The sequence below is a fragment of the Alligator sinensis genome, unplaced genomic scaffold, assembly GCF_000455745.1.
Source record: "Alligator sinensis unplaced genomic scaffold, ASM45574v1 scaffold1178_1, whole genome shotgun sequence".
Lineage (NCBI taxonomy): Eukaryota > Metazoa > Chordata > Crocodylia > Alligatoridae > Alligator > Alligator sinensis.
The window spans coordinates 713,244-729,528 of NW_005842596.1; the positions used below are offsets into that span (position 1 = coordinate 713,244).

The 16,285-nt window shown below is 43.3% G+C and overlaps 1 protein-coding gene across 1 annotated transcript in view; it reads right to left on the bottom strand.

Annotated features, from left to right (window-relative positions):
• Nucleotides 1-16,285, bottom strand: part of HLTF (helicase like transcription factor) — a 44,640-nt gene that overhangs the window by 17,174 nt on the left and 11,181 nt on the right. Inside the window, exons 10-19 of the mRNA XM_014524339.2 lie at nucleotides 16,239-16,285; nucleotides 14,803-14,882; nucleotides 14,658-14,702; nucleotides 13,968-14,054; nucleotides 11,626-11,723; nucleotides 9,485-9,628; nucleotides 7,008-7,146; nucleotides 4,689-4,824; nucleotides 4,291-4,470; nucleotides 1,505-1,629 (exon numbers count right to left, since the gene is read on the bottom strand). The exon at nucleotides 16,239-16,285 is cut by the window's right edge and continues 20 nt beyond it. Of these exons, the coding sequence (XP_014379825.1) occupies nucleotides 1,505-1,629; nucleotides 4,291-4,470; nucleotides 4,689-4,824; nucleotides 7,008-7,146; nucleotides 9,485-9,628; nucleotides 11,626-11,723; nucleotides 13,968-14,054; nucleotides 14,658-14,702; nucleotides 14,803-14,882; nucleotides 16,239-16,285 (1,081 nt within the window). The remainder of the gene's footprint in view (nucleotides 1-1,504; nucleotides 1,630-4,290; nucleotides 4,471-4,688; nucleotides 4,825-7,007; nucleotides 7,147-9,484; nucleotides 9,629-11,625; nucleotides 11,724-13,967; nucleotides 14,055-14,657; nucleotides 14,703-14,802; nucleotides 14,883-16,238) is intronic.

A 16,285-nucleotide genomic window follows, 5' to 3' on the forward strand; every position in this document is an offset into this window, starting at 1 on the left:
AGTGGCTGGTGCCACCCCCTACCCCACCCATGCCCCCTGGACAAGTTATTCGTGGCTCCGTTCCCACCCTGCCTCATCCCAACTGGTCAACGCCTGCCCCAGCCCCACTCTCTCCCTCACCATGGGGGCCTCAATCTGCCCTCCCATACCCCTTTCCCCCACAGACTTACCAGCTGAATGCTGCTCTCCAAGCTGCCGGGCTGCATTCCCAGCTGCATGCACAGACATGGCATTTACCGGGGACATTATCAGCCACATCAGCCAAAAAAAGCCGATTGCCAATTACATCAATTTTCCTTTCATCCGTGCCAATACAATATGGACCGATATATCGGTGTACCTCTAGTAAATACAAGAGGTATCTTATTGTCAAGTCTTTACACCACAGCAGTGCACATGTAGATCCTGCCCCAGCTGGCTAGGGCACAAGGGTGCTTCACTGTGAGGGCTGCCTGTCAGCTAGTCCTGCACTGCACCACCCTCATGCCCCCAGATCCCCTGCTAGCCAGTACTGCTCCATCCATTGCATGCTTTCCAACTGAAAGTTGCTTCCAAATTTATCACAATCTGACTTCTCCAGATAGTATTTTTTTAAAAAGATTTAGCCACGTTTTAAAGTACTCTCCTGCAATTTTTTTAATGCATTTTTAATTTTTGCTTTGTTTTCAGAAACTCACATTTCATATCCATATTAATGAAATCTAAAGGGTAACAATAACTTTTGGGATTTTAAAACTGAGAATCAGGAGTTTCAGAAAATGTAACTGGACTACAACATGAAGTCAACTGTGCTGCTGAGATCCAACAGTTCTGTTTTCTTAAGCTGAAGTGGTCACATCTATCTAGAAGAACTCCTGAAAGGAGCGACCACCACCTTATAATTCTTATAGGTAGGTAACTGTGCCCTCTGAAAACACTAACAATTTACAGGGATGTCCCTATATCCCATTTAATCTCCTGGCTTCACTTTGATTCTGAAGCTAAGAACAGCCTACCTACAAATCATTACAAAAAATCTGCCCAGATAAAGGCCTCCATCTGGGCTGGTTATCTGAGATCAGCAAAAGTACTGTACTGTCAGAACCAGATGCAAGAATATGGGTTCCTCATTTTTCCTATGCATTTACTCACAGAAATATGAAGTATTTCTTATGACTCCTATACATTTACTTCTCACACACATTCAGATGCTACTTGTAAGCTGAGAGACGCAAAGCATTAGGAGCTGAATATAGCAAGAAAGGAGAACAAAGAAAGGAGTGCATAGAATGCTCTGAGATGGGTACTCCCAGCTGCAAAGAATATGAGCTAGGAAGAGGCCAGAACTTATCTGAAATTTCCAGTACGTAGAGTATATTAACAAAACCAATTAAACTATTCTTTCACCCATACTATATTAGATAAAATGAACCACAGGGAAATCTGAGTCTTAACACTTATGTTCTTGGGTATGGAACTAAAATACTGCTGTTTTTAGAACTATAAGTCAAGTATATTTACTCACCACCTGTACCACTGAAAGAAGATGCGTTTGTACAAAGGTGAGGATGACAACACAGCTGTCTCAGTCTCAATAACACACCAAGGACATCTGCATAATGTGCCAGAACAGTTCCTTCACTGAAATATCTGAAGAACAATTGTAATATTAGAATATGAAAATATTAAAACCAAGATTAACACATAGCCTCAGTGGGTCAGGTTCAGCAATTCTGCTAGCCATTCTTCCTATCAATCAAATCAGTGGTTTGCCCTTTCAACATCTAGGTTACACTTTTGTTTTTGGTATGTACAAAAAACAGAGTAGGTTATGTAACTACTTATACCAGGAGTCAGGAACCTACAGCTTATGGGCCTGCAAAAAAGTTAGATCTGGTCTGAGAAGGTCTAACCTGGCCTAGGGTGAAACACGGAATCAGGCAAGACAGCTGCTCTGAGCTGCCTATAACCTACAGCATCCCTCTCAATACCTGACTCACCTTGCCACCTCATGCCTGTGCTTACTCTTGCTGCCCAGGGGCTGTGTATCTGCAGCAATGGTAAGTGCAGGCAATGTGGGCGCTCTGAAGGGCAAAGATTTGTATCCCACAGCAGAGAACTGGGATGCAAGCTTCAGCCTGCAGCAGCAAAAATTTACCAGCCCTTACTAAAGACTCTTCTATCTGGTCACACCTCAATCTGTCATGAGCTTTCATGAAATTCAGTTACACCTTGCATTTGACTCAAAGAAACAAAGGATTCTCAGCTATTAAAACTTGTTGTAGTGTACATTTGTTAACAGCTATGTGAAGTTGTAGCCATCTGATTTACACTGGACTTTTCTTTATTCAGTTATACTAATACAACTTCACTGGAGTAATTGAGATTGAACAAGATGATTTGGGGCAGTTAGCTAATACGAATTACAGGACAAAAGCCTCAAGCAGTGCTAAGAGGCAGGAAAGTGTACCAATGTTTCATAGTTTCTTGATGTTCTCTTTTTAATAAAATTGTGAAACAGTATTAAGAATGAAAATGCTTAATGCAAAACCTTCTGGATTGTCTAAAACATTAAAAGACTCTGCATATGCATGTGCTTGCTATAAATATTAAAGCAGGAAGCCTAACAACTTACTCACCAGTTGATAAGAAAAAAAAGTAACTATTTCCCAAATCTCATTTGAGATTGAGTTATTTTTTCCCCCCGATACAGGACATGAAATATGACCTGTAGCTTGCTCTACTGAAACAAGTATGAATAAAGAATCCATCCTACTTCAGACATACACTATTACAGCTGGTGGTTTTCAGAAGTTTGACATTATGGCCTCACCCACGCATGCAGGGACATATGCTTGTTGTGCCACAAATGTGTAAAAGGTTCCCAGTTCTCCACACACTGTGCAGGACCTACCAGGCTGCACTGACAGGCGGCTCCCTTGCCTGCAATTCCTGGGCCCTGGGTTGGGGGTGGGAGGGGAGGCAGAGTCAGACCTGACCTAAGATGGGGGCGAGGCCTGGCAACAAGGCCCCGACCCACTCCTTGGACTCCTCCGCACTCCCACTGGTGTCACACAGGAGCTGGGGGACCTGTTGCTCCAGCATTGCCTCGGGCCTGGCTGTAGCAGCAGGTCTTGGCTGTGGCACAAGTCCCTCCTCACCATCACTCCCAGTATGGCTGGACAACAGTGCTGTTGTAGGCCTGGAGAAGGTCCCGGCCTCTGGGGACTCCAGCTGGGTCACAGGTCTGGCTGATGCAGGCTCCACTCCTCCCATGGTGATGCAGGAGTAGTAGGGGGTGGGGGGAGGGGGTCCATGGCTGTAGGACCAATGATTCTGGCCAGCTCCTCACAGTGAGGCATGGTGGATTGTCCTGCCACCAAGCACTGGCTGGCATTGCACACAACATAAAGTTGCCTGCACAATGCCTTGGCCTTGCTCCTGCACTGTTGCCATATTTTGGCATGCCTCCGTTGGACCATCTGTGTAGCAATCGCCTGGTAAATATGCTTGTTCCAGTGTCCCTGGGCGAGCTGCTGCAGTGTAGCCTCCTGGCCGCAAATGGCCAGGAGGTCAGTAACTTCTACAGGCCACCAGCTGGGTCCCTGGTGCAAGCACACTCCTGTGGCTGGGTCCCCTCTCCTGTATCACCACAATCACTCAGGCTGCCTGAAGTGGACTCTGGTGCCTCCTGCAGATCAACGGTGCCTGCAGCTGTGGCCTGGGTGGCCCCCTCACAGAGGTTCTGGGGCTGCTAGCCAGAGCCCAGGCCTCAGTGGCCAGGCTTCTGGAGCAGTGACACGGCTGACCCCCCATGCCCAACTCCAAAGGTAATCCAGCTGGCCCTACATGCCTGTGCGGGGCCAGGACAGGCTCTGGATGCGTTGCAGGCTCAGGCCCAGCTGCTAGCCCTGCCACGCTTCTGGTTGCTCCCTGCATGCCACACAGCAAGCTGGAGCAGTAGGGGCACAAATAAGCCAATAGAAAGGCCTAGTCAGCATCCAGAGCATTGCTCTGGAGGACTAGGCCTCCATTTGTGCTAGTGCATGCTATTTTGAGGCACTTTGTGCCACTTTTTTTTTTTTTTTTTTTTTTGCTATCAGGAAATCGTGATAGCAAATTTTGCCCCCACACTCCAAATTAGCAATGCACCAAACACTTCAATGCTCAACACATGCAGTTTGGGGTGCCACAAACCACACATGCCTACATGTGTGGACATGGCCATGTAAGTCTTCAGTATAATAGACTGTATAGTTACTGATGATTATTATTATTATTAGACTCTAAGAGTTTCTCATTTCTATTTACCTGCTAATAGCAAGTTTGCCCTCATTCTTCACAGCCTGATAGATTTGTCTCTCTTCCTCTGTAAGTGTAACATGCTGAATAAATACTTTACGTTCTGGCAACTCCAAAACTGGCTTCCCTTTAATTTTGCTCATTTTAGTTCTTCTAAGAGTAATATTTTTAATTAGGGACTGTAAACGCCTAGAAAGACATAAATGAACCAGTTTAACAGGTTACCAAAATGTTTGCTTAGTTTACCAAAAAAGTAAAGAAAAAACAAACAAATCTCCTGCACAAAAACCAACTACTATTACTAAATGAAGCATATTATTTGCAATTTATACATGAAGCATAAACAAATTAAACCCCAGTTTGTCAATGATCATACTTGTCTGAAGCATACTATGAACTCTCCATACCTAAGCCCCGCTTGATCTCCCATCATAACAGGGCGCTGAATTGTTCTATGCCACCACTCTCGATCAGCAAATGGTTTCAGTTTTAGAAAGGAGAGAAGTGACCACAAATCCTTTAAGGAATTCTGGATAGGAGTGCCTAAAAAAAAATAAAAAATTGTAATACTGAAAATGTAATATGCCAAATACATAAGTTAGGCTCAAAGCTAAAACAGCTCTCTCCCCTCAACCCAGATTGTGATTTTTTTTTTTCAAATTAATTCATGTTTTGGATTTGTGACATTGAAAGAAAGCTGATGCTCCTACAAACCAATTATCATTACACTACCATGCACTTGTATGGACGAGTCTTTCTACAGCTAATTCAATGCATATTTGACTTCAATGGAAGGATACAATAGGTTGACAAAAGATCTTAACCCACACAAAAATGGGGGACGACACACGCATCAGCCAGAGAAATCACATCCAAAATAAATAAATAAATAAATAAAGCATTAGCAGAAAAAAAAGCCTGAGGACTTCCATCTGTTTTCTTAAGTTTGTTTAGTCTATTAAAAATTAAGTTTTAAAAGCACTAACTGCTATTAGGAAAGGCTTTTAAACATTGAAACCACTGAAACTGGCTCGCTTAACATTTACTGAAAAAAGTCTTTGACAGCCATACACTTGGACAAAGCTATGTCTGCACATTAAAAAGAAGAAAAGAAAAAAAGAAATGATGGTTTCAGATACGATTCTAGTCTGCTCATAGGCTGGAGTTTGGATTTAAAACGACATTGGCCTAAGGCAGGGGTTTTCAACCTTTTTTTAATAAGTGTACCCCTGGCAGCTGGATGCAGAGCCAAGAGAGGTGGGGGAAGGGGTGGCATGCAGCTGGGTGCAGAGCAGTAGCAGCACCGGGTGGTGGCTGGTGCACGGTGGTGGGTAGCGTGTGAGCTTCCCCCCCAACCCGTGAGGCCCACAGAGGGACACCGCTGCCCTCACCCACCCACCCACCCCCGGCCCTGCTCCTGGAAGGCGGCGGCGGCGTGGGATGGTGGCGCTCCATCCCTGCCCGCACGTACCCGCTAGGGCCTTCCCAAGCACCCCTGGATGACAACCCCTGGCCTAAGGCTAGGGCTTTTAGACTAGTGTATTTAATGTTCCTGCCAGAACCTAGAAAACCCAGAGGTTTATGGCTAGCAGGCCTTACTCTTCTGCTCAGGATCATACAGATCACCAAATTTGGGATCAGGAAGAATTTTTCCCGTAAATCAGACTGGCATAGGCTGCAGGTTTCTATCTTCTTCTGCAGTATGAAGCATAGTCCTTTGCCTAGGATCTTCAGATCAGGGCACTAACAGTGCCTACATTTCCCTGGCTTTTAATTATGGCATATTATACCATATTCTTTGTGTTTCTAGAATAGCACCCTGGACTTCTGTATGAGGGCATGAAGTGATGATTTTAGGGAATTCTTTGAGTTAATAACTACTGGTAAACAGGGGACTGTACCTGAAGACCCATAAGGCCCTTTCCAGTTCTATGTTCCTAAGGCAAAAAGCGTTTAGAAGGCTATAATTTGTTTAATTTTTTAAATCATCTTTTTTCTATATGAAATATTGTAAGACACACAAAACATGATTGTGACAAAACTACTGTCCACAGGCAGTAGAAAAATCTGAACACTAATTTTATGACTGCAGCTACTAGCCCTTTTGGGTGTGGCTATCTAACACATGGTACGTTGGGACTTTCTTTCTACGTAGCACACATCTTCATATTCTTCTACTTCAGTTAGGACCCAATTCAGGCAAGTACTACTGTGCAGGACAAAACTTAAAACAGTTCCACTGATCTAAGCCAAGTCTATGTGACTAAGTGTGGTTCAGAAGAAGGGTGCCTTCCTGAATCAGGACAAGGTAAATTAAAAAAAATCTACTTCTTTAGAAGTCTGACATGTTAACTCTTAAGTCTGTCCCTTCCTTCTCTGCCGATCATCTAGCTATATTTTGGATATCTAAATAAATTAAATAGTTTAATTTGCTTGTATTCTCAACCTTCAAAACTAAAACATCACCAGAAATGTTTTTTGCTTTTGTACATTTCTAATTTGCCCCAAAGAAACTGAAGGAATGCTTTATGCATTCTTTTCAAAGCTGTTTTAGCCTGAACTAAAGCTAAATTACAAAGATCAGAAATAACCAACAAACGAAGTCACCAACAAATGATTTTTAAATAAAGCCAAAGTGAAAACAAAATATTTTAAACTATTGAGGTAATGCCACTGCAGAACACAAATCGTAACATTGCATTTTCTACATAGCAAATATTTTTCACCTGTCAGTATCCATCTTCTCTGTGCCTCCAGATTTAATGCAGCTTTAGTTTGTAGAGCATTTGGATTTCGTATCGTGTGCCCCTCATCCAATACCACTCTGAGCCATTTGAGTTTGTGTAACGGACTATCACCTCTGCTCTGAAACAGAATTATTGACCCTGTAACTCAACAAAACACACCATGTGGCAATTATGGGCATTTACACACATACTTTTTAGTGCCCGGACATGCTGGAGATCCAGCACGGAGCTGCCGTGCACCATGCTGCAATGCTTACTCTTGTATAAGTGGAGAAATGCACGTCAGCACGGAGAAAATGGCAGCGGTGCGTTCTGAACTAAAGCATCTTCTACGTGTTTTAGTTTAAAAGCATGCCGCTGCCACTTTCTGTGCGCTGATACATATGTTGCCACTTACCCAACTGCAAGCGATGCAGTGCAGGGCACTTTTCATAGCCCAATGACAGATCAAGCCATCAATCTAACACATGTGAGGGAAACTCATTAAAACAAGTATCCCTGTTTATCTTTACCCCTCAACATAAGATAGAAAACTAGGAATGACTTCTGTATTTAACAATTCCTGAAAAAAATGTGTATCAGTTGTCCGAGACTGAAATTTTGGCAATTAGCTGCAGCAAAAGGAAACCCGGCAGTAAGGTTTCAAAATCAGGTCAGAAAGCATGAAAGTGGGATAGGGCTAAAGGGTATTCAGATATCAGTTATTTCAAGAATGCAAGTCCAGGGTTTTGAAAAGGTACAAGCTTGCAGATGTAAGAATTATAGTATAAACAGCTGACAGGTGTTCCCAAACTCTCCCTTTCCTTTTTAAAGCAATTGAGAAGGTATGTATGTCTGCCCACAGCTCTAAGCACTGTACATTTTTAAGACTGTAAAGGATAAGGAGTTTTCAAAGGCATCAATAGGAGGTAGATCCCCAAATCCAACTGACATTCAATGACAGCTAAGAAGCTGTTTTTAAAAAGCTTGTGCTTTTAAAAGTCCCCACCCAAAACCATTTAGTTTTATTAACCCAAGGCCAAATCATTTTGCAGAAGCAACACATAAAAAAACTGGAAATGCAGCAAGCTGCTACCCAAACCTTCCACAGGCATAGGCATTGTGCCCCCTTGGTCACCTCCGCATTTTTAATAGAATGCTGGGAAGCAGGGGAACAAGTACAGCTTAGGACTGCCTGACAACATAATGCTCAAATATGCTATTACCATAATTCAGTTCGCAAGATGGATTTGAATGTAAAGAATAGATTTTTCTTAAGAAAAAAGAGTATTAAAGATTTTATCTCCTCTCCCAGAATATACGTATAGGCTTCCAACACCCTCAAAAAACACGTAAACTCACTGAGTGAAATTTTGCACATGACACGCTCTGAAACGCATCAGATGTTAACAACTTTTGGATGGGACTTCGATGGTTTCCAAGCCTCCAGATACAGAGGGAAAACATACTGTTTGCATTATTCAAAACAGCAAAGAGATTTAAATGAGTAAGTCAGGAACCCCATGAAATTACCAACACTGAGTTTTGTAAACAGGGATGACAAGAACATTAAGTTTGCAAAAGAAAAAGAGTTAAAAGCCAGGAAATGCCAGATAAAGCTGCCTAGATCGGAATCCAAGATTCTAATCTAAAAATCCAGAATTCTCACCATTCCCCTGCTATCAGCTAATATCTGACTATTATCTAATTTCTTTCTAGTGCTTTTCCACATGCAGAATGACAACCAATTACTGCCATCAGTAATTCCAATTGTGCAAAAAGCTGTGCAGTGACCACAGAGATCCCAACTTTGCTGATGACCCACGTAAACATCAGCAGGCCACTACAGGATGGAACGTTTTTACCGTTTGCTATTTTAAAAAACAAACAAACTTGGAAAACTTGACACCTGAATTATGTGAAAATATCATTACTAAGGGTGTGAACACACCAATGCTTGAAGCCCTTTCAGAAGGGAAGCTTTTCTAAAGGGCAGCAACTGATAAATTCTAATTGTGTGTGAACAAGCCAAGAACGATTCAAATGCAACAAAACCACTTCAACTTTAAACACAGATGAAGGAATGTTCAAGTTAGAGCCCTTTTGCCGCATTTCAATTTTCTCAAGTCATTTACACATAACAGTTGAAACATACCAGCAGCTGCCCTTTTGATTTGAAAGGGCTCCAAGCTGTCCACGCTATTAGGCTGCAATGCCAAGCATCCAAAAAACAAACAAATCTGGGAAATTCCACCTTAAGGTGTCCTGGCCTAGGAAATTTTTGACAAGTACATCTAAATCATCTTTAACTGCATAGTCACGTGGTACTTTTTCCTCAAAATGCCTTCTTCATTCAGTGAGCAGTATGAACAGTGCCCATTAGGACTGAGAACAAATAGGGTGGAAGAAACAAGAGAATCCGATTTAAACAACCTGACCCACCACATCTTACCAATAATTTTTGGTATTTCACTTACTCCATAATCACTGGCTAAAATGTTGTAGGTTGTCAGTACAATGTCTTGTCTTGAAAGAAGTGCTGGGTCTTTGCTGCGGTCAGGTCCATAATAAACATAAACGTTTAAGTGAACATCAGGGCTGATATGTTGTTCAAGCTGGTCCTGAAAGAAAAGCAATCAAAAAGTTATTAAATACTGTATTACTCTGTGTTCTCTCAGATCGGCATAGAAGAATAACTACATTCCAGCAACTACAAACTGCCAATAGTAGAATATTGGATAGCCACACAACAAAAACATGTAAACAGATGTGCTGGAGTTGAAGAGGTAAAGAACAGTAGCTGCAACAGAACCAGCCACATCATCTGGCCCCCAGTGCTGGCCCTGCACGGGGCCAGTCCAGGACCCCACCCACAAGTTGGACTCAGCACCAGCAGTGCCTGTTCCTGTCGCAAGCTACACATGGCACCCACTCTGACTGATGTGAGAAGGGAGGCACACAGCATGGGTCCCAGGGAGGGCCCCACATGTGGCAATCTGGGACCAGCCAGAGTGGGCACTAGATCTGAAATGCAGGAAGTGGGGGCTCCATGAGTTCCCCACAGGCCAGATCTGGGCCCCCCTCCAACCAGTCAAGGACCTGCATGTACATAGTCTGCCCTGGACTAGCCAGAAGACTGGTAGCCTGGCCCTGCACTATTCACCTGGCCCACATGACCAGATGAGTTTGACACCTTTGCTGTAAGTCAAAACAGAGGCAAGCCACATTTAGTCAAAAGTAACTATATACAGAGTTGGATGGAAGACTTTTCTTTAACTTTTATTCTGAAATGTTTTGTAGCTTTATGACCTTTAAAAAAAAAAAAGAAATTGAAGGACAAGGTTGAGTTACATTTCTTGTCTTGTTACTACTACATTTTTATTAAAAATTAAAGGATTTCAAAAATCCATTTCTCATCATTTGTGCACCTCTTCTACTAGGATAGATAGACCACATTTGTCACTTTAAATGTTCTTTCCCATGTGTTTTGCCTCCTGATTCACAGGCACTAGGAAAATACTGTGGACAAAAAGGGTTAATACCTACAATAAGTTAAAACTCAGTAACAATCAAGAAGTCTAGAAAAAGTTTAGTGTGTAGGAGGTAAATTTCAATTTCATTTACTTCTCCTACTATTGCACCTGTGGTAAATTATCACCTTCTTAACTACACATATTAATTACAGGTGTTTTTAGCAATTACTATGTTGAAGACAGCAGAATGTTGTGATCTGTATGATACTTAAAATTTTTAATGACTGTACAATTGTGGGACAAATTATTAATTATAAAAATAATGTGTCCTCTGTGTTTGTTTTGATAAAGAGATAGTTCATTTGAAATATATGGTTACATTTAAGAGTTTGTCATAGAAGTTCTCTTGGGAAAAAATTACTCCCAGAAATTCCAATTCATTGATGAAAAACAGTTCCAGGGAACACATTTACTAAGACTTCTGACGAGTTGCCTCTTTAAAAAGGTCTTACTTAGATGTACAAGTACACAAACAGACTGATTGGACACTGAATCTGGAATGCAGAAAGTGGGGGTTCCATGGATTACCCGCAGGCCACATTTGGGGCCCACTCCAGCCAGTCAAGGACCTGCACGTATCTAGAGTCTGCCCTGGACTTTCCAGAGGACTGGTAGACTGGGCCCTGCACTATTCACCAAAGGTCTTACTTAGATGTACAAGATAAACAAACAAAGAATGAAATATTTCTATCTTCTCTCTTCTAGTTATCTTAGTTTTGTATCAACAGTTGACAAAAAACTTCCAGATAAAGATGTGTAAGTAGACAGCACCCATAACTCTTTTTTGTTTAAATGAATAATAGCCCTACTTTTGCAACAAGGGCAGATGGTCCCCTGAGTTTCTCCCAGAGTTGACGTAGCCATATCAGTGCTAAAATGACCACCTTTAAGTGAACATTAAATAAGTGGCATGCATCAATCAATAAGAGCAAATTATATTAATTACATCCTTATTTATTTTTTAGTATTTAAAAAACTGCTTGTAGAAGTCCCATTACTGGAGCAAGACTTCTGTATTGTTACTATTACTGCATGTTATCCCATAACTGCCCAATGTTAAAGAATCAACATCATGCAAAACCTACGATCCAGTTGCTTAAAACAGACAGCGGACATATGATTAGTGTTGTTCTTTGTCCTTCTTCAGAATCATCTTTCTTAGCCAACTGAATGCTAGAAGTACCTGAAAAAACAAAAGTAACATTTAGCAAAAGAACTTGTTACCAGAATGGTTTATTTTTTGAAGATTATTATAAATAAGCAGCTCAAAAATGTAAACAGTTTCCTGAAGTTCTGTGCAAAGGTCTCCATGAAAAAATTACCCCTTAATCAATTTAAGATAACTGAAAGTTCACAGTAATATAAGCAGCAGGTGATAAACTCTGCATAATGTTTCAGTTAAAAAAAAAAAAAAAATGAACTCATAGGACATGTCCACACATGCAGGCACACGTGCCTGCAGCAGCTTAAACAGAAACGGTACAAATTTGAGCCGGGGCTTTTTGCCTCAGCGCACGTGCCCGGACACGCACTTTGGCATGGGGCAAACTGTGCCACTTAGGGCAAAATAACCCTGCCCAGCTCCTCCTGGATCTGTAGCCAGGGTGTGCTCGAGCCTGGGGCCAGCACAGGTGCTGGCCCCCACAGTATAAAAAGCTGCCCTATGCTAGCCCCAGCAGTACAAAAAGCTGCCCTGGCAAGTAGTTCAGGGATACTTCCTCTCAGGAGCTTCTGAGGCCTGGCCAATAGATATCTGGGGACACTACCCCTTGTGCCAGCTGGACTGCTGAAGCAGCCCTGAGAGTTCCCTGTACCCTCTACCCACTGCAGGGGTCTGGCAGTAGGGGCTGCTGCCTGGCTGTGACCTGCTGCCACCTGTGGCAGCATGTGACCCCAAGGCTGCCAGACCCAAATGGGGACTGCACGACCAGTAGAGGTATCCGCACCTCAGGGCCAGCTGCCAGTGGGCTGTGGCTGCAGAGTTGGCCTTTGTACTGCACTGCTGCCATGTGTGCCACCACCCAGCCATCTCGGCAGCTATCACTGGGAAGATGCTCTGAGTGCAGTAGCAGGCTTTGAACTGTCAAAGCATGTCCTCCTGGCCCCAAGTGGCCAGGAGGTCAGCTACCTCCAGCTGGGTCCTCTGCCTGGGTCCTGCCACCTGCCTTACCAGCAGGCATTCTGGTGTTCCCTATTTAAAAACTGATTATATATATATCAGTTCAGGAGAGAGTGAGAGAGAGTGCAAAGCAGTTGGGCAATGTTTTGTTGATACACTTACAATTTTAAAGCAATTTGGAAGCCTACCAGTGCCTGTCATCATAATAAAATAAATTCTAAATATCTATACAGTTCGGCATGTACTTTTGACTTTTTTTTTTTTTAATCATAGAAAAGTCAAAGCTGCCTCTATCCCCTTCACCCACCAGGATGTGCAGCGCTGAGCAGCACTAACATGTCAGTGCCCTGCCCCTGCCCTTGCCCCTCACTCTCAACCCAAAGCCTGCTCCCCGCCCCAGTCTCTTTGTGGGTGAGGGGTCTGTGGGAGGAATGTGGGTGTGGGAGGGCGTACGGGCAGCTGCTCAGGATGGGTGGGTCACCTGCCCCCCTGCAGGGCACAGCTCCCCCACACAGCTCAGACTGCTCCCCACCAACAGGGGCTACAGCTTCCCCCCTCCGCAACTTTCCCCCCTCACTGCTCACTTCCCAGCCCAGCTCCACCTGGCACCCACGCTACATCTGCCACACCATGTGGCTGTGGCCCGTCACCACGTGCTTTTGAGCAGCTCTGAGCTGTCACCCAGGGCCTCGCGCTGTTTGTGGGGACCACCTGTGGTGCCAAACCAGGTCCCCGTGAGTGACAGCCCATAACTGCCCAGAAGCACGCAGCGCCATGCTGAGCCAAGCCGCAGCTGCAGTGTCGCAGAGGCAGCATGGGTGCCAGGCAGCTCGGGATAAGCCGCGCTGCCCCCCATGCCACACGGGGGGATGTGCCACAAGGCCCCAAACACCACTGCTGGTAAGCTGTGGGTGGTGCAGGAGCCTGGATCCAGTCAGGGGGGCCAGCAGGGGGGCTGGAGCCGGTAAGGGACCCATGCCTCCTGAGCTGGCCCCCACCCCTCCTCCATGGTCCCCCCACACCCTCAGTACCCTCAGCTGGCTACCAGAGTGTCGCTGTGGAAGACTGAGCCTCCAGGTGCCTCAGGGCACGGTCTGGGACTATGCCCTGCCCTGCCCTGCTTTTTTGGTACCTGGATATCCAGGTATCAAATTTTTGCCCCTATGCTGCAAACATGTAGCATGGGGAACAGTTTTTTTGCTCCCAGCTTGCATCTTGCAGCATCTCAAAGGGGTCTGAGACACTGCAAAAGACACATGTGCGCTCGTCTGGACACGCCCATAATACTTATATTTACTTTTTCGTTACCTTTTTTCTTTGCTTTCTTTTTTAATGTAGGAGATGGAGCTGCAAGGGCAGATGCAAAGCCTGTATCTTCTTGAAAATTACAAGAAGCTGCCAGAAGAACACAATGGAACATTAGACATATCATAAGCAACATCAAATCTGTTAATAAAACAAATGGTTTCGTAAGCTATTTTAACAAAATACCCATATAATAAAGTGCAACTAACATGGAACTCCTGCTAAAGCTAGATCACTGGGTAGAAAGAAATGCAAGGTTCCTGGTGACAGGACAGCAGGTAAAATAAGCTTGACTCTAGCCTATTGAAAATTAAGTCCCAGAGGTAAAGTAACAGAGCCCTGGCTTCTGCTCCCAATACACAAACACCAGAGAGCAAAAAGGCAGCTCCCTCCCCACCCAGAGAACTGCCCTACTCTCCAACTTACAGATAAAGCAGTACATCTTTAGGCTTACTCGTAAATTAATTCAGCAAGTTTCTTCTTAATAAGCAGTTAACAAGGGTCAACTAATAGGCAAATTTTACCTTATACATAGAATTAGTTCAACTGAGTTGTGCATAAGCCTACAGGATTTGCACTACAACATTTATTAACAAATTTCTTCACAGGAAATGGGCCTAATGTACATCAAAACATACAATTTCTGTTAAAGCTGTGATATGGTAATTGTATATCTCCAACCAAGAATCATACCTTTACTTCTTTTCCTGGTTGTAGGGAGATCCTTTTTAGTGTTGACTGAAAAGAAAGATTATTGTGTCTGATTACATAAAAAAAAAAGAAAAGCAATGATAGTAATTAAATAAATTAGATTAGAACAAAATTAAGTGCAGCTTACTTCTTGTTTCTTGTGGTAGCCACTCTTCTGATTCTTCCGAATCACTGCTTTCTGAATACTTGGGTTTCTTGGCTTTTGTTCTAAAATATTACAATTAAGAATCAAACAATACCCCTCTTTATGACTGCTAAAACTTAAAATAAAGGACATCTTAGAAATACACTTTATTTACCCAAATCTAAGACAACACTAAATTAAAGCCAACCCCCGCAATAATTAGATTTGATACAGGGAAAATGTATACATTTGTTATAACTTTCCACATACAGAATCTATTACTGGAGAACTGTCTTAAAGTCATCCTCACCACCACTGCACCAAGGAAAGCAGTAGCAGCAGGGCAGGTAGCGAGAAAGGAGACAGTGGAGGCAGTATGGGGGCAGGCAGTGCTGGAGCAGGAAACAGAGTGGGGCAGGCAGCTTGCCCCACCTTGTGCCTGCCACTCCCACAGCCTCAGGCCCTTGCACCCCCCCTTCTCCCCATCTCCACCCCCATCCATCCACCCCTACTTGTGCTCCACCACTGGCAGACTCCATCCCCACTGTAGACCCTGGGCACGAGCACAGGAGAGGCTGAATGGAGAAGAGCAGAGGGTGCAGTGGCGATGGAAATAGGCAGCAGCTGTGACTTTGGCCCCAAACCAGCATTGGGGCCAGAGCCAAGCAGCAGCAACTGCCTGCCCCACCACTGCCTCATACTCAGTTCCAAGAAAAGGGGCTTCTTCCCCACCACCACCCCATGTTAAACGAGGAAAAAAAACACAAACAAACAAGCCACAGTCTTGGAATCAAGCCAGTACAGAACAACATATAATCAAAAAAAAAAAATCAAATGATAACATAAAATAAAATACCCACTAAGCCTACAATACATACTGCTTACTTCAAAAGGCAGGTAGAAAATCTCAACAGAACATTTTAAAAAATGTAATGTTGATCTTTACACTGACCCACAAGAACAAGCTATTTGATGGGAAGACCCAATACAGCAAAATCACTTCAAAGGCTGCCTCTCTTAGAACAACACATACAAATGTACATTCCAATCTGGGACAAAGTCAGCTGCAGATAAAGTTCTCTCTTTAGTTTTTTAAAAAGGGAATTTTCACTTTTTAAGGTAACAAAATTAATTAAAAATTAGGTGCCAAAACAGCCTTAAGGACAAGAATGGAAGACAGCTGCCACTTTTGATCATTTGGGGGGTTTTTTGTCAGTATCAAAGAATTCCAAAATATAAACAACAGTCATTCTACAGAAAAAGTTCACAATGGGCAAAAGGACAGGACACTAGTCATTTGCTGTCTGGATAAGATGAATCTATGTGTTATCCTTACTTCAATCTAACTAGTGTAAAACATCTTCTACTTTCTTACTAATTGCCTTCAAATGTTATGTAACAGGCATTTATAAGGCAGAAACATTGTTCCAGATTCCTACCTTTTTGGATAAGAACTGGACAGTTGTGACTGAACAGTTTCACTCTT